General features: G+C 40.9%; 1 protein-coding gene across 1 annotated transcript in view; it reads left to right on the forward strand.

Moving 5' to 3' along the window:
- Nucleotides 1-622: 622 nt before the first annotated feature.
- The window catches only part of LOC145411414 (uncharacterized), a 122,714-nt gene continuing 96,480 nt past the window's right edge, over nucleotides 623-26,856 (forward strand). The window contains exons 1-4 of the mRNA XM_080281454.1: nucleotides 623-736; nucleotides 8,373-8,523; nucleotides 9,711-9,856; nucleotides 15,717-15,845. Of these exons, the coding sequence (XP_080137580.1) occupies nucleotides 623-736; nucleotides 8,373-8,523; nucleotides 9,711-9,856; nucleotides 15,717-15,845 (540 nt within the window). The remainder of the gene's footprint in view (nucleotides 737-8,372; nucleotides 8,524-9,710; nucleotides 9,857-15,716; nucleotides 15,846-26,856) is intronic.

The raw sequence follows: 26,856 nt of genomic DNA on the forward strand, positions 1-26,856 counted from the left end.
TTCTTAAGTTAATGCAGCTTGTACTCCAGTCCTTGTGTATATCACTGTATTTCTTACGACTGTGTGTATGCTACTCATAATACTGTATTTAACTTTGTGATATGTACAACTGATTTTAATAAGACACATAAGGATTAGTCTGTCATATAATTTTCCTTTTGTGCTTGCAACACACACAGTTCACTCATGTATTTTGTACTGTATATATATGTATGCAAATAAAACCACATTTCTTGGATGCATTTCTATGAAATATAGGTATTGACAGGTGGTAGGTGGGGACACCCACCATCCACTCACTTGATATAGTGCTGCCTACTTCTTCCTTCACTGCTATCACATTTTTTCTGTCTGCCATCCTCTCTTCCTCTTTACCTCCATTCTTTGTATGACCTTTTATTACTCTTCATTCCACTTCAGGTGACTTTGCACTGAGTGACAAGCCTAATGGTTTTCTGTAACCCAGGAAATCATTTCTAATGCTGGGTGGTAACCATATAACCACATAATGGAGTGATGTGAAGCCTACTATGGTACCCCTGTTAACTTGATGGAGATGCAAATGAGGGATCCATCTATGAACTAAACCTTCACGCTCCTCCCTGTACCTCGCAGTGGTGAGATGACGTCTGCCACAAGGGAACACTGGTTCACTGCTTGGGACTGCCCTGCAGCAGTGACTGCTTACCTGTGGTTGATGGCTCTGACTATGGTTGTGCATCAACAACAGTGTCAGGTATTAACAAATATGTCACCAAGCAAGTGTCGTTCATTATTAGTCATCCGTCCATCCATCATCCAGTCTTTCCTTGTCCCAGCAGGGACATAGAAGTCCAAGTTTAAGTTACTCAGCCTAGATACGTAAAGAGAGGGTGATCAGTTGCTGTTCCCTGAACAGTAGACTTCTGGCCTTTGGTTCCGTCTTTCTTGCATTAAAAAAATTAAATAAATAACCTGAACCACTTCCACAAGTTAGGCCTGAAAGCGCACCATCTGGTAATAAATAACCCAAACCACCCCAACAACGTAGGCCTGTAAGGGTCCTATCTGGTAGAAACTCCATAACCCACTAGACCACCAAATATCTATTTGTTGGTTACATGGTTTCCAGTCAGTGAAGTAAATGGTTATCTAGATTATGGGAAACCATTTTGCATTTCACTATAGTCATCTTAAGGTAACATTACATTCCAGTGAATGGATGGTGGGCAACTCCACTGTCATTGTCATTACTAGTCAACCATAAGTAAAAACTGAAAGAAATCCTTTGTAGGTACTGTAAAACTTCAATATAATGGACTTCAATTCCGGAAGTTCCTTTTATCGGAATCGAGGAGCTACTGGACTAAATTCATTTATACTGGAAAAAGTCTGATAAAACCAAAAGCAGTCCGGACTGCTTGACCACTTCAGCTATGTTCACCACAATAAGGTAAATAAAACATGTTTATCAGTGTACAGTACAATATTATTATATATATTTTACCATTTGATTTTTGTAGTGAATGTATAATACAGTACAGTACTGCAGTGGTAGTGAAAACAATTTAAAAACCATTGGTGGGATCCGGATTAATGTCTGATATATCAGAAAAAGCCCGGGTTAGCGGGGGGAAGTCCGGATATCACTTTTATCGGAATTTCACTTTTTTTGGAATGGCTTGGACCCCAGTTAGTTTGCTATAGTGAGGTTTTACATTATTTTCAGTTGAATTCAAATGGAATTCTCATATTGTGTTGTTCATCACAGTATATCTTTGTCCACATGAAAGATTCAGTGATGTTAGAACTTTTATCATTTTGCATACATCATTTTAGTCTATCTTGGAATACTACAAACACTTTGCAACACATTCACATTAATACTCAGATGTTTCTGATCTTGCTAATACAGTATGTCTCTATTTCTGAATGTAATTCCATACACTCCTTTCACTCTTGACTTATGTTTTTCCAGCAAAATCCACATTTCACCTCCATATACTATAATAGTATGGGATCACTATAAAGTACTGTCATGCTGTAACTCCTTTACTCCCATGCTAACCTCCCCACTCCTTGACACTGCCATCAGTCTTCCTGCAAACTTCCTTCCCAAGTGTATCCTTTATCTCTCACTTCATCCTCTACACATCTGTTGTTACTCATCACATGATCTAGAACAGATACTTTAAAGTACTGATGTTCTCCATTTCCTCACCATTCAGCCTCACCTCACTTGAAGTGACCCTGATATAGATGGGAAGCACTGCTGCCCAGTTATATAAATATTCCTAAGCTACCTCCCTTTCCTCTGAAAGGGGGTTGGTGAACTGCTGGGGAAAGGTGACTTCAGCCTGCATCTCACCAGTTTCACATTTTAGATCTAATTAGACCTATTAAGGCCATTTAGGTCTGTTCATGTTCATATCTTTTCAGGCTCAATCAGATCATTTTATGATCATTCATTAGTGGTAGGTGGGTATGCCTATCGGCCACTCACTTAGTGTAATGATACTTTGTTTTTAGGATATCTCTACATTGAGTGGCAAGCCAAATGTTTTCCTGTAAACCAAGAGAGCATTTACAACGCTGGGTGGTACCTTATAACCAACTAACACGTGTTCCCTACGTGACACAAGTGGGTTGGCGGAGGATTAGTGCTCCTCCACAGAAAACAAGTAACTAAAAATATGAACAAGAAGCCTCAGACCAGGACTGACCAAAAGGTGACGACTAAGGACCGAACAAAGGACACGATACGGATGGCGACTTGGAAAGTAAAGGGTGCAAATGATGAGGTGAAAGAAAGAGAGATTGTCCAGGTGCTTGAGGGTGTAAAAGTGGATGTATGTGGGTTAACAGAAACTAAATGGAGAGGTGAGAGTGTGAGAGAATGGGAGTATTGAAGGGGTATATGCACAGGAGTAGGTGAGAAGGAGAAGGCAAAAGGAGTGTGTATTGTTGTGAGTAACAGATGGAGAGAAATTATAAGAGAGTATGGATCAGTTGGCTCGAGGATTCTGTGGGTAAGATTGAAAGTTGGACTACAAATGTGGAAGATTGTATGCGTGTATGTGCCAATGCAAGATCGTGCAAGCAGAGTGAGAGAAGAGTTCTGGACAGATGTGGAAGTGTTGCATGGAAAAGTTTGAAAGGAATGAAAGAGTGTTTTTGATTGGAGATATGAACAGAAAACTAGGGAATGGGAAGGTGGATGGAGCAGTTGGTGAGTGGGGTGTGCCTGCAGAGATGGATGAGAATGGCAGTGCTTTAGTGGACATTTGTGCTGGGAGAGGGGGGTTGGTGATAGCTAATACCCTCTTTAGGCACAAAATGATCCACAGGTATACATGGCAAGTGATGAGAAGGGTGGGTGGTGAACTGAATGAACGAAAGGCAATGACTGATTATGTGTGTGTGGATGAAAGGATGAGAAGGTGTGTAATGGATGCAAGAGCATATAGATGTTAGGGGAGTGGACTTTTGGATCACCACTTGGTGGTGGTCAGAATTAAAGTCCAAATAAAATGGAGAAATAGAAGAAGGAAAGGACAAGAGGAAGTAGTACAGTACATGCAAGGAAAGTGGAAAAGTTACAAGAGGATGGAAAAAAAAGGCAGAATATAAGAGGGAAGTGGAGGAGCAATTGGATAAATATAGATTGGAGCAGATGGAGCACATGGAAGGTGTGTGCAAGATTTTCACAAAAAAAATCTGTGCAGCATGTGAGGTGGTGTGTGAGGTGAAGAGAAGACGAAAAGGGGTGCAGGGAACAGCATGGTGGACTGAAGAGATGAGAGAGGCTGTGGCACAAAAGAAGAACACATAGAGTGAGTGGATGAGAAACAAAAGTGTCGAAGAAGTTGAGAGATGGAAGAGAGAGTTATATGTAGAGAGGAAGAGAGAGGTGAAAAGATTAGTAAGAGAAAGAAGAGAGTGGATAACGAATTTGGAACTTGAGTGTAAAGTGGAGGGAATGTAAGACAATGTTCTGGAAAGAGGTAAAGAAAGTCAGACAAGGTGCCAGAGAAGTTAGCTGGGGAGTGAAAAATAAAAATGGTATACTGCTAGTGGAGAAGGGAGAAAAAGTGAGCAGATGGAGAGAACATTTTAAGGAATTGTTGAACACAGAGAATGAAAGTACAGTAATGCAATTATAAGTGGCTGGGAAATGGTTGTGAGAAGGAGGGATGTGAGAAGTGAGGAAGAAATCAGTAGGATGGAAGTTGTGGAAGCGATGAAGAAAGTTAAAATGGGGAAAGCCCCAGGTATTGATGGTGTGTGTGGTGAAATGCTGATGCATGGGGAAAAGATAGTAATAGAATGGATGTGGAAGATGTGCAGATTGGCTGGAAGGAAGGTAGAGTCCCAGAAGATTGGAAGTCAGGTATAATTACTCCCCTGTACAAAGGAAAAGGGGAAAAAGAAGTGTATGGTAATCGTAGGGGCTTTTGTATTCTTAGTGCAATTGGAAAAGTATATGGTAGGATACTTATTGACAGAGTTAGGGAAACAATAGAGGATTTAGTTGGAGAAGAACAGGGAGGCTTTAGGAGGGGAAGAAGTTGGGTAAATCAGATATTCATTCTTAGATCTTTGGTGGAAAAGTTTCTAGAGAAGGGAAAGAAGTTGTATGTGGCCTTCATGGATTTGGAGAATGCATATGACAGGGTGGATAGACAAGGACTGTGGAAAGTATTAAGAATATTTGGAGTAGATGGGAAGTTGTTGAAGGCCGTGAAGAGTATGTATGAGGGTGCTAAGGCTGCAGTGTGTGTAGATGGTGAACTAAGTGAATTTTTCTATTTGAAGGTTGGATTGAAACAAGGATGTGTCATGTCTCCATGGTTGTTCAATCTGTATATGGATGGGGTTATAAAAAAGATACAAGGTAGGGCAGTGGATGTTGGAGTGGCCCTGGTGAGAGAGGGCAGTGTTTAGAAACTACATGTACTGTTGTTTGCAGATGATACTGTGTTGTTAAGTGAAGACGAAGGGGAGCTGCAGGGCTTGGTGAATGAGTTTGGGAGAATGTGTATGAAATGGAATCTAAAGGTGAATGTAGGGAAGAGTAAAGTTATGGTCTTTGAGAGAAATGAAGTCAGTGAATGTACAGTGAGGCTGGATGAGGAGGAAATAGAAAATGTGAGTGCGTCTAAGTACTTAGGTAATGTGACGAGTAAGGATGGAAGTTTGGAGGGTGAAGTGCTTGAAAGGGTACAGCAGGGAAGAAAGGTTGCTGGTTCTTTGAAAGCAATGATAAGAAACAGGGAAGTGAGCATGGAAGTGAAAAAGTTACTACATGACAGTATTGTGATACCAACTCTAATGTATAGAAGTGAAGCTTGGACGTTGTTGGAAGGACACAAGTCAAGAGTGAGAGCAGTGGAAATGAGTTATTTAAGAGGAGCCTGTGGAGTCACATGGAGAGACAGGCTAACGAATGAGGATATAAAGGAGCGTTGTGGTGGATGTGGATGTGATAGGAAGCGTTATGAGGAACACACTGAGGTGGTTTGGCCATGTGGAGAGGATGGAGGGTGAAAGACTGACGAAGAGAGTTTATGTGAGTGAGGTGGAGGGGGGAAGAGGGAGGGGGAGGCCGAGGATGAGATGGAGGGATGGGGTGGAGAGGTATATGAGAGAGGGGTGTGTGAGTTGGGAGCAGGGCAGTGAAATGGCAGGGGACAGGGCGACTTGGAGGCGATTTGTTTGTGGCCACCCCAAACGGGATTGAGGCGTCTGGCAATAGATAGATAGATAGATAGATAGTATATTATCAACTTTATGTGTTTTTTTTTTGTCTTTTCCAAACACTCAATATATTTTCTTCATATGGCTGGGCAAATATTTCATTCCTGTTTCTTATTTCACTGTAGGCAGGACAGAATAATATAAAATGTTCTAGATTTTCAATTTCATTAGCCACATCCACGAGTGTCCAATTGCTAACTGTATGTAACTATTTGCTGAAGAAGGTGTGTGGCACGACCCACCACCTTTTTTTGTATTAGTTCTCTGTACCTTTTATTACAATAAATATTTCAATTCAGTTTAATTCACATTGTTTGACAAAATGATGGCACGCGGAATGGTAAGATGGCGTCAATAGCGTCAACAATGGGTGCTGGTAATTATCGAATTAATTTAAAGATTTTGCTATGTTTATGCAATGTTTTTAAACATCTTGTTTTGGGGACTGTTATACTTTTACCTCGATTGAAATTGAAATAATATTAAGTAGTTAATGGTTTATATTGGTAAAGTTACTATTACACTAAATGTTAAAATATGACTGATAACTTTTTGATGCGATGATTTTGCATAACATAAAATTCCAAGACTGGATAACATGAAGAACACGTGGGGATGGCGGTAGCGACTGGTGAGTTGTTATGGGTAATTAATTCTACTTTAGAATATAACTACTGTCTCAACATTATGTAGATTTCATCGACAAGTTTACTACTTGAGCATCAGATATAATAATTTTCTTAACTGGTTTTTGATCATTGGTGCCTTCTTAGAATGCATAAATACAATGTGTATGTGTGTGTGTGTGAAGTGAGACTACTGTATATACATTAATAACTGTGCATTTTAGTGCTTTGCAATTATTTGGTGTTATAATTGATTAGATAAGAGAATATGATGGTGTCGATGTGGATATGATTGTTTAGGAAAATAGGCCTCTGCCTTTAGATGGACTGGCCATGTGGAGAGGATAGAGAATAAGGGAGACCAAAGATGAAATACCCGGTAGAGAGATGAAGTGGAGAAATATACAAGGGAGAAGAAGTGGTGAGTTGGAGGAAGGGCATCCAAATGAGGACAGAGTGACATGGAGGCAGTTTATTAATACTTTGCCACTTAGTCATGGCCTCTTCATATATCCTCTTGAAATTTGTCCTTCATTGGTTACTTCATATGCTTCATAGATTACCAAAGATGCAGGGCATTTTTAAATTTTTACTTGTGAAATGTGTAGACTTATTTATATCACACATCCCATTACCCTGATGAAGTTACCACCAAGCTCTCAAAATGCATGTCTTGCTTATGGGATAATATCAGATTCTATACCGATAGGTTTGGATAATTTTTATCGTCAGGATAGGGTAGATCAGATTAGGTTAGATTATGATGGATTAGATTAGGTTTAATAAACTATGACTCGGGTTAGGTTAGGCTAAGTTAGGTTGGGTTGAGTAGGGTTAAATTAGGCTAGGTTAGGTTGGTTTGAGTAGGGTTAGGTTAGGCTAGGCTAGGGTGGGTTAGGTTAGGCCAGTTTTGGTTAGATTAGCTAATATTAATATAGATCCAATAGAAAATGGAGAGATAGTGTAAGATGCAGACATTAAAGTGCTGATAGGTGCAAATAGCCCTGAATGATCTATCTATATCCATCTATCTGTCCACAGCCAGACGCCATAATCCCTTAAGAGGCGTCCATTTGTCTTTGAGTTAGTTGTTTTACGGAGAGGGGCACAAACCCTCTGTCAGCCCAATTGTTGACATTTAGGGGATGGGTTGGATATATGGTTACCACCCAGCATTGTAAAGGGTTTCGTGGTATACAGGAAACCATTAAGTGTGTTACTCCATGTAAAACCTCCTGAAAAGGAAAGAAGAGTAATAAGAAATGGCAGGAAAGATGGAAGAAGTAGGAAGAGAGGAGGGCAGACACAAAAAAAGAATGATAAGTATGAGAGAAGTAGGCAGCACTACCTCAGGTGAGTGGATGATGGTCACCACTGCAAATTAATACCGGTAAGTTGTACAGGTATGGAGCTGAAGAATCGCCTGATGGAAAATTCTCAGACTTGTTCATGCCCAGTAATGACGATATTTAATATCAGTGTTTGTTAGTTGGGTGTAATTCTGAAAATATACCCAATCATCCTTGTATGAATTCATGTTAGGTTGGCTTCTCTTGGTGATATTTTTAAGACAAAAGTCTCAGCTGAGGAGTATAGAGAACTACTGAAATTACACATACACTGTATATATATTTCGTGCTTGTCAAAAGTACTGTAGAAGAATATAGTCTCAGGAAGTTGAGTCCATCCATTGAGGTTTCATCATTTAATTCAGCTATCATTGTAATCCCAGCACTATACAGTACACAGCATCCACCCTTTTAGTTATTATTTTGACAGCTGATGACACGATCAGAGCAAATGATCACTGTTCACCCGGCCAAACAGGCTGATAGGGCAGCAGACCTATCATGATCAGTGTGGGTGAATGCATCCCTGACTTCTTCCCAGTAAGCACTGATGTAAAATGGGAATGTGCCCTTGCTCCCGTGCCTTCAACATGTGCATGGATTGGATACTTGGCCTAGCTATGAGCTGAAGTCACTGTGGGGTATCAGTTGGCAGTTTCAGGGTTACTGGCCTGACTTTGCTGATGATGCAGTTGTCCTTGTGGAGTTGCTGGAGATACTACTGAATGCCCTCGAAGAAGTTCGTGAGAATGGGAAGCTATTTGTATTAAAAATCTCTTGGGCCAAGACAAGGTCCAGGCATTTGGTGGCTTGTTGGATGAAGCAGTTAATTCTGTCCAAACATGTGGTGATAATAATGTAGGAGTATTTGAAAGATTCACTTATCCCGGCAGTTGGGTTCATAACAGTGGTATGTCAGACGACAAGGTACTGTATCTTGTTGCATTTGTCCAGGCATTTGGTGGCTTGCTTGATGTAGCAGTTTAGTCTGTCCAAGTATGTGGTGAGAACATAGAAGTCTTGGAAAGATTTACTAATCTTGGTAGTGTGTTTCTTAACAACAGTAGGTCAGACAGTGAGATATCTCATTGCATCAGTCTGGCCCACGAGCTTATAAATCCACTCAACGTGAGTACTTGGCATTGTCATTATTTGTTTAGAGGGATGAAAATTATCATCTCCAAGGGATTGGTGCTCTCTTTCTTACTCTGTGGCTGTGAGACATGGACACTAAACAGTAACTTGAAGTGACGAATAGACTCCGTTCATATTAAATGCCTTTGCAGGATCATGGGGTTTCCTGATATGACCAGATAAATGCCAAGTGACTCCTACATGTGACTGAGTCAAGGCCTGTTGCTCACATAATTCATCAGCACCAACTCTGGTTATATGAGCAGTGGCCTGTTTTCCTGTGGTTGATTCTGCTGACATGGTGGTCTTTGAGAGTTAACTTGGGGTTGATGGAGACCAAGGGGAAGGCCATGGAACCCATGGCTGCAGCTGGTTGATCATGCCTGTTGAGAGAAATTTAAAGGGAGAAGAGTCACTGCCTGGAGGGTTGCACAAAGGGACCCCTGTGAATGGAGTCAGGGAGTGAGTGAGGCTGTGCACCCCACGGCATTTGCCTCCATATGCTGATGATGATGTGGATTATAGAGACAAGGGAGTTTAGAGTTTGATAATACATAAAATGCTGAGCCAAGTTATCAACCAAGAATCTGCCATGTACAGTACAGTACTACAGTGTCAGTCCTCACCTGCAGTGCTGCCAGGTATTATTATGTCAGAATTTCTACTGTAGCACCTGTACACATACATGGGTTGATAATTTTTTAATGTAGATAGACTGTGATAGGAATCCGCTAAGGGAAACTATCTGGATATGTTTGAAAGTCTAGAGACCCCTGTGTTCTGACCTTTCAAAGTTTTGCTGTATCTGAGTATACTGTGGATAGCTGCACTGTTGTATCATTGTGTTACCTTCTTTTACCCCTAGGGCTAAGAGCGTACCTGTATGGGGGGGAGGCGCTGCAAGATCGACTCAGAATTGGTGAACGGGCATTTCTGGCACCCCTGAAGGTTCCTGTGTCTCAGAAGGAAGATGTAGTCATCACCTGGTTGTCACAGCTTCTTACAAAGAAGGTATGATAGAATTACAGTACGGTATTAACCCTTCAGTCTGGTATCATCTTTTAAGTTTCTGTTCAGGCAGTGGTCCAGTTCTGTTACAGTAGAATCCTATATTTAACCAGCATGGGAGTGTATGTTTTGTTATTATTCTAGCTAATCCATGATTATTTTTTTTTTAGCATAGATGTGTTGTCCCCCTGCTATAAGAGTAAAAAAAAAAAATTGTTGGGTTAAAGTTGTTTCTGAAGAATGAGAGCCATTTTTTTTAGGGAAAAAATTTTGATATTAGTTCCTTCAGTCATTGGATTTAATTTCATTTTATTCTTCTAATTTGTAGGTTATTTTGTTCAGTTTAGGAGATATTTATTTTGAGCTGGAGAGCTTAGATACTGATGTTGGAATGAGTAAGTAGGAATATAACATCTGAGAACCTTCAGTGACTGTAGATATACAGTACTTTAGGCAGATCTTTGACCTGTATAACTGTCTGCTGACCTTTACATCATCATCATCATCATCCGGACCTCCTTTCCCACCCTAGGGCAGGGTGAGGAGTTGCAACATCCAGACAACATACAGAGGATAATGCTGGAATATATTCGTCATGAAGAACGATCAGATCAATTCAGATGAAGTGTAGGGGATGTGTTACTGACGTAGGGTCCCGCTCCATGTAGTAGCTAGCTTTTTTTTTTTTTTCATGCCATCACTTGGTGTTTCATATTATTTTTATATGTTAAGCTCATCGGATGTAAGTTTCATTCTCATTTCTCTTCCTCCAGAATGTGTATTTTGTGAGTTTCATTCTCATTTCTCTCTTCCAGAATGTGTATATGGTACTGTTTCTTTAGCAGTTTCTGAAATGCATTAGTTTGGCAGAAAGTTTGCAGTTATTTATTTTCTATTTTCAATACGGTACATGGTTGTTGTAATTGTTTTATCATATTCCTCTGGTTTTTATATCCATCACAGCGCAGTTGGAAGTGTTTTAAATTTGCATACTGGTACTCGGTTTCAAAAATTTTCACATTTTGTGCTTTCATGTTTGAATCTTCTCATTTATATTTAATGTATTTGTTATGCATTTATATACTTCAGCTGCTCTGGTGTTGTCATAGATATGATGCAGGGTTGTTGAGCCGGTGATAATATTTTCTGACTCCAACTTCGACTCCAACTCCAGAAATTTTACTGTGGAAGTTAAGGACCTTTGGAGGGGTGCATGGGAAACTATTAAAGTGGATGGAAGATTATCTAGAGGAAGCCACATGAGAATAGTTATAAGAGACAAGGTTTCGCAGTGGAGAAATGTGACATGTGGAGTACCCCAGGGCTCTGTCTTAGCCCCAATAATGTTTCTGATACATATAAATGATTTGTCAGAAGGTTTGGATAGTTACATGAGTATGTTCGCAGGTGATGCTAAAATCATGAAACATATTAAATGTATTGATGGTTGTAAAAAAAACTGCAAGAGGACTTGGACAAACTCCACTGCTGGAGCCAGACTTAGAAAATGGATTTCAGTGCCAAGAAGTATCATGTATTAGATATTGGGAGTGTGTGAAAAAACATAAAATGGGGAGTGAGATTAGTAAAAGAAAAGATGAGAAGGACTTGGGAGTGATTATTCAGGATGACTTGTCACCAGAAAAACATATAAACAGAATCATTGGAGGCACTCATGGATTACTGGCCAACATGAGAATTGCTTTTAATTATATGGACAAGGAAATGCTGAGGGAGTTGATAGTGACCATGGTAAGACCAAGACTAGAGTACGCAACTATGATATGGTCATCTCATTTGAAGTAGCATATTGATAAAGTGGAGAGGGCTCAACGGATGGCAGAGAACATGCTTAAGGGAACTGACCTATGAGGAGAGATTGGAAAAACTGAAGTTACCAACACTGCGCGAGGGAAGGGAAAGAGGTGACGATCACAATGTTTAGATGTGTAAGAGAACTGGAAAGGGTGGATAAAGAGGATCTTTTTGTGTTGGATGATGGAAGAACAAGAGGTCATGACTTCAAGGTGCAGAAAAGTAGATGTCTTAATGAACTTAAAAGGTTCAGTTTCCTGAATAGAAGCTTAGGTATTTGGAATGACTTAGATGAAGAGGTGGTGTAGGCAAAAACATTCATGTGTTTAAAACTAGACTAGATAAATGTAGATATGGAGACAGAACAATAGGAGCTTAGCTCAATTCCTGTATACTACAAAAAGGTAAATAATGTACAGATAGGTAATACACACACACACACACACACACACACACACACACACACACACACACTACACCCTCGATGAAACAAACTAATTGATACCAGACCCTTGACATTAAAGCCGAACACCATGTTGTTTGGTAATTTCCCAGGCATTGTGAATTTACCGAACAAAGATTGTTAAATTTGAATGTTGTTCAGCCACCCACTCGTACACAGTAACATGCAGCTAGGTCTAAATGACTTATTTTCTCAATAAATGCTCTATTTACTAACTTATGTGTTTATTCTGACCTTCCAGGAAGTAATTGCACTTAAAATAAGGACTGCAAGTAGGCCTTGGATCAATCTGTGTTCTTTCTTCCTGCCATGCTGATCAGTGTTTCCCGTGCTTCCATCCTTTTACTGAACAAAATTCGTTAAATGAGCATAACATCTGGCCAGCTCAAGATGGTCATTAAAAACCGAAATTTGTTAAAAGAGGGTTCGGTGTATTGAGGTTTTATTGTATATACAGGTATACCTCAATGTACGATACCCCTAGATGCGATACCCTGGGGTAGAAATACCACCATACCCCGCCTAACGATTGCCAAATCCTGGTTTAACGATGGGTTTGGATTTTTTTTTTTTACCGATTTTGACTATTTTAGACAAAAATTGTATGTTTAGGTTGATTTTTTTAGACTTTGATTAATATGTTTTAGCTATAGATGGGGTGAACATTGTCATTTTGGGGTACAGTTTACTAAGCTTGATTTTTTCCAAACTTATATTTGACGATTTTCAGATTTTATTTGTTGGTTTTAGTGAATTATTTACAGATGTTAGGCTTGAGTGAGCTTCTTTTCAGCTTTCAAGCCAATTAGATTGGCTTTAAACTTTTTTTGGGCTCCTTTGGGTGGGATTTGTACTTGGTTGAGGAGGAAACCCAAGGCTGAAAAACGCATCCCATTACTTTACATGTTGTATCTACCCCGATATACGATACCCCGCATAACGATGGGTTTTCACTTAACCAATTGCATCGTTAAACTAGGGTATACCTGTATATATATTTCAGGTAGGACATTGCTACTCCTCACCCTGCCCTAGGGTGGGAAAGGTGGTCCAGATGATGATGATGATGATGATGATGATGATGATGATGATGATGATTTGTGGTAGCTGGTGGCGACTATTATCCACTCACTTGATGTAGTGCTGCCTACTTCTTCCTTCATCGTTTTTTTTTTTTTCTGTGTCTTCCCTCTTCTTCTTGTTTTTCCCATCATTCCTGTCACTTCTTATTACTCTTCTTTTTTTTTCAGGGACATTACATTGAGTGACAAGCCTAATGGTTTCCTGTAAGCCAGGAAACCATTTACAGCACTGGGTGGTAACTACCTAACCAACCCACATGTGTTCCCTACATGTTAACAAGTGGGTTGGTGGAGGGTTAGTGCCTGTTTCCATAAAACATTTAACTCGAAGTCGAACGGCCACCCCATATGGGATTGTGTCATCTGGCTATAGATAAGTAGATATATATGGTGAATGGTTGGCGAGTAGAGGTAGGGGAGAAGATGAGAGAGAGAAGAGAGAGGTATATGTGAGCAGGAGAAGGGAGGTTAAGAGACTGGTGAAGGAGAGTAAGAAGAAAGTGGATGAAGAGTTTGGGAGGAATCTGAGTGTGAAATGGAGGGAGAGTAAGAAATTGTTTTGGAAGGAGGTAAAGAAAGTAAGGCAGTGTGAAAGGGGAAATAGTAGGGGAGTGAAAGATAGGAATAATAGATTGTTGGTGGAGAAGAGAGAGAAATTGAGGAGATGGAAGGAGCACTTTGAGGATTTGTTGAATGTAGAGAGTGAGAGCAGTGTGAGTATAAGTGGTTGGGGAATGGCTGGGAGAAGAAGAGATGAGAGGAGGGAGGAAGAGATCAGTAAGTCGGAAGTAGTGGAAGCGATGAAGAAGATTAAGCTGGGAAAGGCCCCAGGAATTGATGGAGTGTGTGGTGAAATGCTTAGGTATGGGGGTGAGATTGTTGTGGAGTGGATATGGAAGTTGTGTAGATTGGCTTGGGAAGAGGGAAGGGTTCCAGAGGACTGGAAATCAGGTATAATTGTTCCTCAGTACAAAGGAAAAGGGAGAGAGAAGTATGTGGTAACCATAGGGGTATTTGCCTTCTTAGTGTGACTGGTAAAATATATGGTAGAATACTCATTGATAGGGTTAGGCATATGACAGAGGAGCTAGTTGGAGAAGAACAAGGGGGATTTAGGAAGGGAAAAGGGTGTGTATATCAAATATTTGTTCTAAGATGTTTAGTGGAGAAGTATCTAGAGAAGGGAAGGAAAGTGTATGCTGCCTTCATGGACTTGGAGAAAGCTTATGACAGAATAGATAGGCAAGGTATGTGGAAGGTATTAAGAATATATGGAGTGGAGGGGAAATTGTTGAGTGCTGTGAAGAGTATGTACGAGGGAGCTAGGGCTACGGTGCGAGTGGATGGTGAGCTGAGTGAGTTCTTTGATCTCAATGTGGGACTGAAACAGGGGTGTGTAATGTCTCCATGGCTGTTTAATATATATATGGATGGGGTTGTAAAGGAGGTACAAGGTAGGGCAGTGGATGTGGGGGTGGCCTTAATGAATGAGGGTGAGATTTGGAAGCTTCCGGTGTTGCTGTTTGCTGATGATACAGTATTGTTGAGTGAAGATGAATGGGAGTTGCAAGGTTTGGTGAATGAATTTGGGACAGTGTGTCGGAGGAGGAAGCTGAAAGTTAATGTAAACAAAAGTAAAGTTATGGTGTTTGAGAGGAATGAAGTCACAGAGTGTGCAGTGAGGTTGGATGGTGAGGATATGGAGAATGTGAGTGCATTCAAGTACTTGGGTAGTGTGATGAGTAAGGATGGAACTTTGGGGGATGAAGTACATGAAAGGGTACAGCAGGGAAGAAAGGTTGTTGGTACACTGAAAGCAGTGATGAGAAATAGGGAGGTGAGTATGGAAGTTAAGAAGTCACTGCATGATGGTATTGTGATCCCTACCCTGACGTATGGAAGCGAGGCGTGGACATTGCAAGAGGGGAACAAGTCAAGAGTGAGAGCAGTGGAAATGAGTTACTTGAGAGGAGCATGTGGAGTAACGTGGAGGGACAGGCTGACGAATGAAGAAGTGAAGGAACGTTGTGGGGTAGATGTGGATGTGGTTGAAAAGATTAGGAGAAATACACTGAGGTGGTTTGGACATGTGGAGAGAATGGAGAATGAGAGACTGACTAAGAGGGTGTATGTAGGTGAGGTGGAGGGAGGGAGAGGGAGGGGTAGACCGAGGATGAGGTGGAGGGATGGAGTTGAGAGGTATATGAGGGAGGGGGGGGTGAGTTGGGGGGAGGGTAGTCAAATGGTGGGTGACAGAGTGACTTGGAGGCGTTTTGTCTGCGGCCACCCTTTGCGGGATTAGGGCGTCGGGCTATAGATAGATAGATAGATAGACACATATATATATATATATATATATATATATATGTACTGTATATAAATTTTTTTCCAGCTGCTTAATATATTCTAGCTACAGCCTGGAAACTGTCATTTTTTATATCAGTGTTGTGTTTTGTTCAAATATATACACCAAAATTATCTAATGTAATTGTTTGTATTGTAGGCTGTTACGCTGAGTCCAGATGATTTACTGGCCTCTTGGCAGACAATGAGCAAGTTGCTTGGGTCCCGTAGACTGAAGGCGCTCTGCTCCATCAACTGGCTCTGTCCCATCACATCAACCTTCTCTGAAGTTAGTATACTTGTAGTGTACATAAGAAATATTGTATGTTTTGCCATATTTGTGGTAGGCAGTGGCAACCATCATCCACACACTTGATGTAGTGCTGCCTGCTCTTTCCTTCACCTTTATCAATCTTTTTCTGTTTCTGCCTTCTTCTCTTGCTATTCCTCCCATCTTTTGTATCATTTTTCATGACTTCTGTCCTTTTCAGGTGGCTTTACATTGAGTGACAAGCCTAATAATTTACTGTAAGCCAGGAAACCATTTACAACATTGGATGGTAACCATGTAATCAACCCATATGTGTTCCCTGTCTGTCAACAAATGGGTTGGTGGAGAGTTAGTGCCCCTCCCCTTAACCTCTTAACCGCGGGGCGTCACTTTTGTGATGCGTGGGAGCAAGGGATCATACCGCGGGGCGTCGCTTTTGTGATTCTGTGTTATTTTGAATTCACCCGGGCTTCCAAGTGGGGGCTTGTATCATCTATCAGTACTGCCAATGTCCAACACTAGTCAGCACTCCTCATCTCATCTGTACTTCCATCCATTGTTGACAATTTAGCCATTTCTCCCCGTTCTTGACTCCCCTCCCTACCCCCCCTCCATTACCCTATCCTCTCGGCTGCCCGGCTGTGCTATGCTTAGTAAATCTTCCCTGGAATTTTTCACTGATTTCATCCATTGAAATAAGCCCTATGCCCTATTCTTATACCAAATAATATATACAAGAAAGAAATAAGGTAAGTGAGAGTGCCATACACCTGGAATTGGCTAATTATCACCTGACAACACCTCACGTGCACTCGTTCGCTAATTTTTGCTGTTTTTTTCCCCTTGAAATATGCTGTATAATCTATTTTCGTAATAAATATACATATAAGGAGGGAAGGGAGAAGCCTAAGTGATATTTACATTCACCTGGAACTACCTAATTTATAATGTATTGTCTAGATTTCCTGCCAATCATTTCAGTGCTATACATAGCTGTTTCAAGAGCTAACGTTGGTAGTACTGAATATCCCCTAAGTAGGCCTCTACCCCGGCTTTCCCTTATCAGTTTACTCTCATCTTCCGAAGTGGAGGTACGTCTGTTTCCTCTTGCTGACTTCAGGGACTTTTTCACCCCCATGCAAAGGGCCCTGTGACCTTTACCCCCTACTAAACCTTGTGTGGAAAGAGGTAAAGGGCTGACAATTGATAAAAGAGTGACTACGATTTTTCTATTGAGTAAAACAGTGCAAGTGGAATTGTAAATAATGTGTAAACAGCAAGTGAAAGTAATGAATGTAAATATATGTGAACAATGGAAAATAGTTTTATAAGTTACTTCAAGTGACAGTGCATAACACAGTGTAAATAAAATAGAAATGTAAATAACGTAAATAAAATAGAGAACGTAAATAGAAATGTAAATGAGTAGTATTATAAGAATACGAGTATATACCCTAGGAGTAATGAAAGTGAAAGTTTCACTCTAGCATGTCTGAATACTATGAGTTATGAGGGTGAAGATGAAAGTGACATTCACTCTCAATGCTAGTATACAGGACGAGAAAGTGAATGCTACGTATTTTACTGAAAGAAATTGAATTCCTACAGTGACAATAAACTAATACTACTGAAGGAAACTTATGGATAAAGACTGTAGATATATATAAGTGTTATATAGTAATAGAAATATAAAGTGTGAGGGGTTTTATGAATAATAAATGACAGAGTACCAAGAGCGAACTAGCGCAAGTGCGACGGTCAGACACGCTTATAATTTTCATTGCTTTCACAGTGGGTTTTTTTTTGGAGTATGGATCCCAAACTACTTGAAAATCATAGAGTAGTGTTTATAGTGTTAATATCTGGCTGTGGTAATCATATTACGGGTTGTCGGGAAGTGTAAAGTGGAGACTTCTTTACCCAACTTCAGAGGTCTCCACAAGTCCTACGGTAACTGACGAAGGCTCAACAAACATTCCAGGAGAAAGCTGAAGGTATGTGCCATAACCATATGTAATTTTAATATTCTAGGACTAATAACTGATTTTTGGCAAATGTTTTTTGAGAGTCTGTCGGAGCCCGAATAACCCCGCGGCACATGCAAAACATCGGTAAACATGCCCGCAGTGTAGGGGTTAAAGCCCCTAACTCAAAAGACATTCAGCCACCCTGTATGGGACTATGGTGACTGGCTATAGATAGATAGAATAGATGCTTTGTAGGTCAGTATTATTCTTTGAAGTTTGCACTCTCATTTTGGACCATTATTAAAGTGTTTGATGTAAAGTAGCTTTTTAGAATAAGCCAGAGATGCATTTCATATCGCAGCTTGCTTTAGACACATAATATTATACCTTATTAGTTGGCACATGGCTTTTTCTTCCCTAAAAAATACACTGAAAAGTCCCCATGTGTTTTCAGTGACTAGTGTTATGAGTTTAGAATGGAGTTAGTTCTGGCTGTAGTTATCCTATAAACTACATATCATTGGTAGAATCTGTATAATAATGGACCATTGTTTGTGTGTACAGGATAAGGGTTTAGCCAGCTACTCATCCTAGATGCTGTCCCTCCATGCTAAGGGTTCCACGTATGCAGCATGTGTTGTGTAATGATGTACAGTTGGAGAAATTTCCGCACGGAACACTGTGTAGATGGCAGCAGCAGCGATAGACGGAAATGATCTGGTAACAGTGCTGGGGTTGAAGCAGGGGGGGGGAGTTGCGGAGAGGAGGGATGGTGGTGGGGGTAGGTGATTGTTAGGGAGAGGTAAGTAGTCATTAATTATGTCATCGAACACTGTTTGGATAATCATTCCAATACGATTTTTCTATTAATAATAAAATGTAACCGCAGCAAGCTGCTAATGATGGTTCAGTATTTAATGGAATACCTAAGCAAACAGGTATCGCCAATATGTAACCTTATCCTTTGCCTCCATCATTCCGTCCCCTCGTCGGAAGCTTTCCAGTGTTGACCGAGAATTTACCAATATTTAGGACTGATTTCAGCCGCTTCTCATGCAAGTTGCTTAACAAAGACATTAACTTTCATTGCAACTTGTATTGAATACCGAATAGAACATCCTGAAATAGTCCATTTTATATTTGTTTAAGTCGGCTAATGTTAACTTCAGACCGAACGCCGGCAGAATAAGGAAAATACATCCTTCAGATTGACAGCGTAATTTGTTATCCTTTCACAGTCGTATAGGCACTTGCCATGCTTACGGATGGATGAGCCTGGCCTTCATACCAGACTATAAATTTAAGCATACTCCAGTCAACACTTTCTTATGGCCAGTGCCTCATAACTTAACAGGCCTATATAACTTTATGCTTATGTGCTTGTATGTGTGATTATATGAGTATTAAACATGCATAATCTCTCTCTCTCTCTGACACACACAGTAGATTACCTTACATGCAGTCACACTGGTAGCCTTTCAGTTGGCAGGCATAAGATACAGTCAGTCTATTTTTCAGTTGTCGCCTAAAGTGAATATGGACATAATGTTGCTATTGAAGATGGTGATATATTTGACAAAATACACATGACACAAAAAATTACCAGCACTATGTAAGACTTGCATTGCTACGAATTGTGCATGCACCTAACGTTTTACGAAATTTTTGTAATGTAATATCTACAAATGTGCTAGCAGTAGTGGTCGCCCCATCTGCACCGTCATTCTAACCTGCCTCCACACACACACACACACATACACACACACACACACACACACACACACACACACACACACACACACACACACACACACACACAAAATTGGCGTAGTGGTAATGCTTTCGCCTGCCATCTAGTAAGATGAGGGTTTGCGCTGGATCAGGTGCGAAAAGTTTCACAAAGTGGGAGGTTACTGTTCCTCTTCAGGGGGGGAGGGGATGGTTGTGTGCATGTGTGAAGGTCACAACCTTACCCTAGATAGGACTATATGAGCTCTCAGCTCTCTTCCTGGAGGGTAATGAGCTGACGATCACGCCAATCACGTTATCCTGACTGACCCGGTGAATTACACACACTCACCCAAACGGATTAAAGTTTGGCAGGCAGTTCTCCTCTCCACCCACTCCTTCCACACACACACAGACACACACACACACACACACACACACACACACACACATACAAAGAGATAATATCACACACTTATTGTCTCATACAACTCACAGTTGAGGAGAATATAGCTGAATAATAATTCTTCCTGGGAATTAGGTCAAAGGAAGGACTTATTTGTCCCATTACATTTAAACAAGAAGTGTTTCTCAACCCAGCTATTCTATTCTACTGAGTTTCTCATAAACTTCATGCATCAGTCTAGTACTTCGTGTTCTGACTTTTGTCTGGATAAACAAATATTATTAACTGAACCGAGAGCGAAGAATGTCACCTGTAAAGTATGTCAGTACCAATGACTATGTTGGGTTAGCACTCGTTTGGCAGTGTTCTTGTACACCAGTGCTTCCAAACTGGGGAATGCCCCCCCCCCTTTGGGGTGTGTGAGGTAGATGGAGGAGTGACCTGAAGCCATCTTCCAAAAGTTGCTATTATACCCCTATTGCCATATGACGCAGAAGCCTGGGCGTTAAGGAAGGATGAAGAGAAACAGCTGGAAAGGACTGAGATAAGGATGCTGCAATTGCTGATGGGAGTGTCACAGAGAAAGGAGGAGGAATGATGACATCACAGCAGAGGCAGGAGTTGTGTAAGTTGTGAAGGCAGGAGAGGCATGTTTGAGGTGGTATGGGCACGTGACCAGGATGGAGGAAGTTGAGCCTGTGAAGGTGGTATGGAGGAGTCAGGTGGAAGGGAGAAGAACAAGGGGACGACAAAGGATCAGGTGGAGAGATGGAATTGAGAAAAAATTGAGGCAGTTAGGCCTGGAGGAAGAGGACGTAGCGGACAGAAGTTACTGAATTATAAGAGCAGCTGACCCTACCAGGGACTAAGGCAACGATTTTATATGTGTATATATATATATATATATATATATATATATATATATATATATTAGTCACAGGCCATGCATGCGTCTCAGACTCTGGTGAGTCAAGTGGTGATACATGAATCCATCTCATTCAGCTGCTGTCTACTGACCATCAAGTGACGGCCTTCCCAACCACAGCCAATTAAGCGGCATATAATTCACAATGATCTGATGGATATTATGACTTTAAATATTATTACAGGTTGAAGAAGTTATAATACCCAGGAAATTTCAAAGAATATGCCATATAAATAAACAAAAAAGTAGGAATATCCACTTACGCTCATAAATGGCTAGAATATGCATTTGCATGTGCACATATGCATATGCAAATACATGATTATCCTAAGCCTACTTATGAGTCTCTGTGAGATAAACTGAGTTAGACAGCGAGAGACCCAGTGTTATACTGTACACTGCAAAACACACACACACACACACGCAGATGCTACTGATTGACCTGAAAAGGTCTAGGACTGGTCTGGTTTATGCTTAAATTAGTTTGTGACAAGCAGCCAGCATATGCGTACGATTTAGGAAGTACATCAAATTCACATCTACAGCAAGCAAAGATGCATTTGTCTTAAAATATGACATACTTTAATGTCCTTTGGGGTAAATAATACTAATGGTTGACTGGGACAATAAAGAAATGGAATATTATACATACTTTATTTTCCATACACTACATATCTACAGTACAATACAATTAAGAATTTATGAGCAACTTCTCTGAGACGCATCTGAGGTAAGCGTCTGATATTAGTCTGTGTTACAGTAGAGATGTTATATATACCAAAGGGGGATGAGTCATTGTATAAGCTTACGTGTTGGTGATGTCTGTGTGTTTATATCAGCCTTGTATGACCACTGAACTGACCATTTTTCATCATGTCATGAACCATCACTTTACAGCTTGTTGCTACTTCGTGTGTTCCCATATCATAAAAACACATTTAAAATCAAAGCAAATTATGTTATGACATTAAATGGCTACTAAGCCTCTCCCCAACACCACTTCCCCCACTCCCATCCCTCCCAACACACAGCTACTCCCACTACCCCCCATCCCTCACGTCCCACCCCTCCCACCACACAGCTACCTCCACTACCCCCCAATCCCTCACCTACCCTGCACGTCCCACCCCTCCTTTACCCCCTAACACTGTTACCAGATCAAATTATTTGCTGCTCCTGCTGCCTTCTAAATGGTGTCCCGCGCGTTAATTTCTCCAACTGTACAGTAGTGAGACTTGGGCAGTACAGCCGGAGGATATTTGTAGGATCAGATGTACAGAGATTAGTATAATTTCCAGTGGATGGATATGAATTGCATCCTTGAATGACAGGCCTGAGGGGGGATGGGAGTTAGGAATGAAAATGAAGAGTTGATAAGAAGAGTAGGACTTGAATGTATTAGTGTTGTGATGATATGATGTAGATTGAGATGGTTTGTGCATGTGGAGAGGATGGAGGGTGATGTCGAGGTGTGGAGGGTGAAAGGTGTCAATGTTGAGGGTGGAGTTGTGAGAGGCGGACGAAAAAAGACCTGGGAAAAGGTTATAGAGTGTGACCTCAGGGATGAGGAACTCAGTAGAGAGGCAACTATCATCTGCTCAGTTGATGTAGTACTATATACTTCTTCCTTCACTTTTAGCATTCATTTTCCATGTCTGCCCTCCTCTGCTTCTGTTTCTTTCATCCATCCTGTCACTTTTTATTACCCTTCTTTGCACTTCAGATGGCCGTACACTGAGTGACAGGCCTAATGGTTTCCTGTAATCCAGGCAATCATTTACATATAACCAAGTTATGGGGTGATGTCGAGCCTACTATGTTGCCCCTGTTGTCTAGGTAGAGTGATGCAAATGTGAAGTCCATCTAGGAATCTAACTTCCACACTCTTCCCTGCATCTTGCTGTGGTGAGGCACTGTCTACTGCAAGAAATCATTGGTTCACTGCATGGAATGGCCCTGTAGGAGTGATTGCTTGCCTACAGTTGATGAGTCAGCTCAGCCAGACAGACCGGTTACCCAACAACAACACTTCCTTCATCATTCTTCACACACTGTTCACTTTGGATATCCCTGTTTCCTCATGTCATCTACTTATCCACCTTAAATATCACTCTACTCCTTTCAGCTGTATTTAGGCTGTCCAGTAAAAGCCTTTGAAACTTAAACTTTACCCCTCTGATTACAGACCAATAGCTATCATGTCTTCTCTTGGTGAAGTATTTGAAATTGTAAATTAAGAAGCACATAGTTAAACATCTTGAATCCGACAACATAATTATTGATAGACAATATGGTTTTTGCCTCGAAAGATCCACCATTGATATACTCAGTCTCGTGACTCAGACCATCCATCAGTCAATTAATCAACATGGAGAAACTCATGCAGTAGCCCTTGATATTTCTATAGCTTTGAACAGAGTGTGGCACTGTTCCCTGCTATCCAAACTCCCTTGCAATGGACTAACATCTTTTGTTCCTCTCTTTTCCTCATATCTCAGTGACAGAAAAATATGAGTAAAAGTAGATGATGTATATTCCAGTTTCCACTCAGTTAACACCGATGTGCCATAAGAATCAGTTCTGGCGCCAACCCTATTCCTGGTTCATATTAATGGTCTCTTATCTGTCACCCACAATCCCTTCCATTCATATGGAGATGACTCAACACTTCATAGCTCAGTCACACTCAAACACCCATTTACAAAGTTTAATATCTCAAACTCTCAACCCAGTGCAGCCATCTCCATAAATCAAGACTTATCTAAGATCAGTGAATTGGGACAAAATAACCTTATATCATTTAATGCTAGTAATACCAAATTATATATATATATATATATATACATACAGTCAATCCTAGTAAATCGCAGCAATTTGGGTCTGGACCACTGCCGTGATTTATGAATTCCATGATTTATGAATAATAACTCTTATGTGAAAAATTAATTTGTGTCTGGACTTTGGCCAACTCACCCCCACAGCACCCTACCTACACCTATCTAGGCACCATCAAACACAATCATACAAATTTAGGAATATTCGGTGCATGTATTAAGGGATCTCACCTTAATCCTATGACGAAATTGCTTAAGTGAATGGAGTGGGGTGGTGTTGGGAAGAACTTAGAACCTCTTAGCATTTGTTCTTCCCAAACTCTTTCACCAGCTTTGAAAACTTCTCTCCCCTTTCAACACGACAAATGAGCTCCAAATGTTGACTGTACGACAACTGTGGCAGCTTCTTGACGCCATACTGCTTAGAGCACTTCATTGGGGGGTCGGGAGGGGCCATGGCAGGTAGGAGGCGAGGGGAAGTTGCACAAAAAAGGCAGGTAACTCTCGTACTCCACGGTGACGGTCTGTAGTGTGCGGACTGGCGGGACAAGAACAACAACAACATGGCGGCATTAGTATGCACATATGCCACCAGGGACGTGCGGTGATTGGTTGTTGGGTCGCGATTTTCAGTTTGAATGCCGCGGTTTACGGTTCTCCTCGGAAAAGGCCCACTTGGGTGCCTAGATCCGCAATTTTTGTGACTTAACAGTGATTTAAGGTTGCCGGTGACTTAACAGTGATTTAAGGTTGCCGGCAGTCCGACGGCCACCTAGCTGTGATTTACGAATCCGTGATTCATGAACACGCAATTTACAAGGATTGAGTTATATATATGTATGTATATATATATATATATATATATATATATATATATATATATATATATATACACAATTTACTGATAGATAGTTATTGCCAGATATGTATATTATCTTCAGTGTTACTAATATTCCCATCTCATAATAGGCAGATATTGGCAGATTCGTATATTACCTTCATTGCTACTAATATTCCCCTCTCCAAAAGTATTGAAATTCCCAGTGTTTCACTTAACAATGCCCTCAGCTGGACCTCTCATGTCAGATCACTTGCTAAAACCGCCTCAGAGAAACTTGGAATTATTGTACAGAGTCTGAAACTTCTTCAGTGATGAGCATTTAGCTGTAATTTATAAGAGTCATGTGTGCTCTCAGCTAGAATATTGCTAACCCTTGTGGAATGGATGTGGAGAGGTTGCACTAAAACAACTAGACAAATTTCAGAACAAAGCTCTTGGAATTACTAATAACATTGTAATTGCAAGTAAACTATCTCGCCTACAAGTAAGAAGGAATTTTTCCTCCCTTCCAGTATTTTACAGATACTTTTATGGCAAATGCTCAGATGAAGTTGTGTCCATCGTGCCACCTCTCCACGCCTTCCCTTGTGCCACATGGGCATCTGGTAGCACTCATGACTGGAATGTCACACAGCCATTTTGCAGAACTTCTGCCTATTGGATTCCTTTATTCCCAGAACTGCATCTCTCTGGAATTCACTTCCCCGGAGTTGTTTCCCCCCAAACTTCAACCTACAACTGTTCAAGTCCAACTGTTACAGATTTTTTATGTATGGAGGATGCCAGTAATCGGGTGTATAGATTATTATTTTTTTATTCATTTGTTTTTCCTTCCTCTGTTCTGTTATAAAAAAAAAAAAAACCCTATTTGGTTCTACACATAGCAGCCAAATATTCCTCTCTGTTACCATTCCTTTTCCATTCCCCTCAGAGTCTTCTTTTCAGTTCAGCAGCAGCTTCTACACCCTTATCCCACCATCATGTTACTTATGTTTTGGAGAGCCCCTTGTCCATCACACACCAAATCTGTAACTCTTAGGAGATTGTTCTTAGAGCTCTTTAATGCCCATTAGCACTTCTGTGTCTCCTATGCTCCTCATGGGGCAACACAGGATTAGATGATGATGAGTGCTTCTGTGTGTGGCATTTTATCCAGCCACAGTCTGAGTCACAGAGACAATTTCTTGATAACCTAAATCATGGGGAAAGGAAAAATATATTTAGGGTGGCAGGTCAGGTGAAGAGGGATAATCGGGATATCATAGGTGAGCAGTGTGTGAAGAATGATGAAGGAAGGGTAGTGGTGAACAGTGAGGATATTAAAGATGCATGGAGAGAGCATTATAACCGGTTGTTGAATGAGGAGTTTGACTGGGACAGGGAAGGTTTGGAGCCAGCAGATCCAGTGTCTGGCCCTTGGCCTTTGATTGATACTGCTACTGTGAGTGAGGCAATAGGCAGGATGAGGGTGGGGAAGGCAGCAGGTGTGTCTGGGTTGACTGCCGAAATGTTGAAGGCCTCAGGCGATATAGGGGTGAGTTTAATCACTGACCTGATAAATAGGATTATTTATGAGTGTGTTGTCCCAGATGATTGGCTGAAGAGTGTAATTGTAAATGTGTATAAAGGGAAGGGTGATGCCCTGGAAAGAGGGAATTATAGAGGTATAAAGCTTTTAGATCAGATAATGAAGGTAATGGAGAGAGTTTTAGAAGGTATGATTAGAGAAAGAGTGAATATTGATGAGATGCAGTTTGGGTTTATGCCAGGTAGGGGGACCACTGATGCCATATTCATTGTTCGACAGCTTCAGGAAAAATATATTGGTAGGAGAAGGGATCTTTATTTTGTTTTTGTTGATTTGGAAAAGGCCTTTGACAGAGTCCCTAGAGAGGTGGTGAAGTGGGCAATGAGAAAGCTTGGCTTGGAGGAGTGGCTGGTTAGGGTGGTTATGGCCATGTATGTGGGTGCTCACACCCAGGTGAGAGTGAATGGAGATTTGAGTGATGAGTTTTCCGTGAATGTTGGTGTGCATCAGGGGTCAGTCTTGAGTCCCATGTTGTTTATCATGGTACTTGAAGCCCTTTCACGTGACTTTAGAAACGGACTCCCGTGGGAGTTGTTGTATGCTGATGATTTGGTGTTGATTGCAGAGAATGAAAGGGAGGCGGAGGAAAGGTTTAGGAAGTGGAGAGATGGTATGGGGCAAAAGGGTTTAAGGGTAAATGCAGATAAAACAAAAGTGATGATATCTAGGGTTGGTGGCGGTACTGTCAAAGACGAGGGAGAGTGGCCATGTGCAGTTTGCCACAAGGGCGTGGGAAGTAA

The sequence above is a fragment of the Coenobita brevimanus genome, chromosome 89 (assembly GCF_032717465.1).
Source record: "Coenobita brevimanus isolate Jiangsu-jjx chromosome 89, ASM3271746v2, whole genome shotgun sequence".
In the NCBI taxonomy this organism is placed as follows: domain Eukaryota; kingdom Metazoa; phylum Arthropoda; class Malacostraca; order Decapoda; family Coenobitidae; genus Coenobita; species Coenobita brevimanus.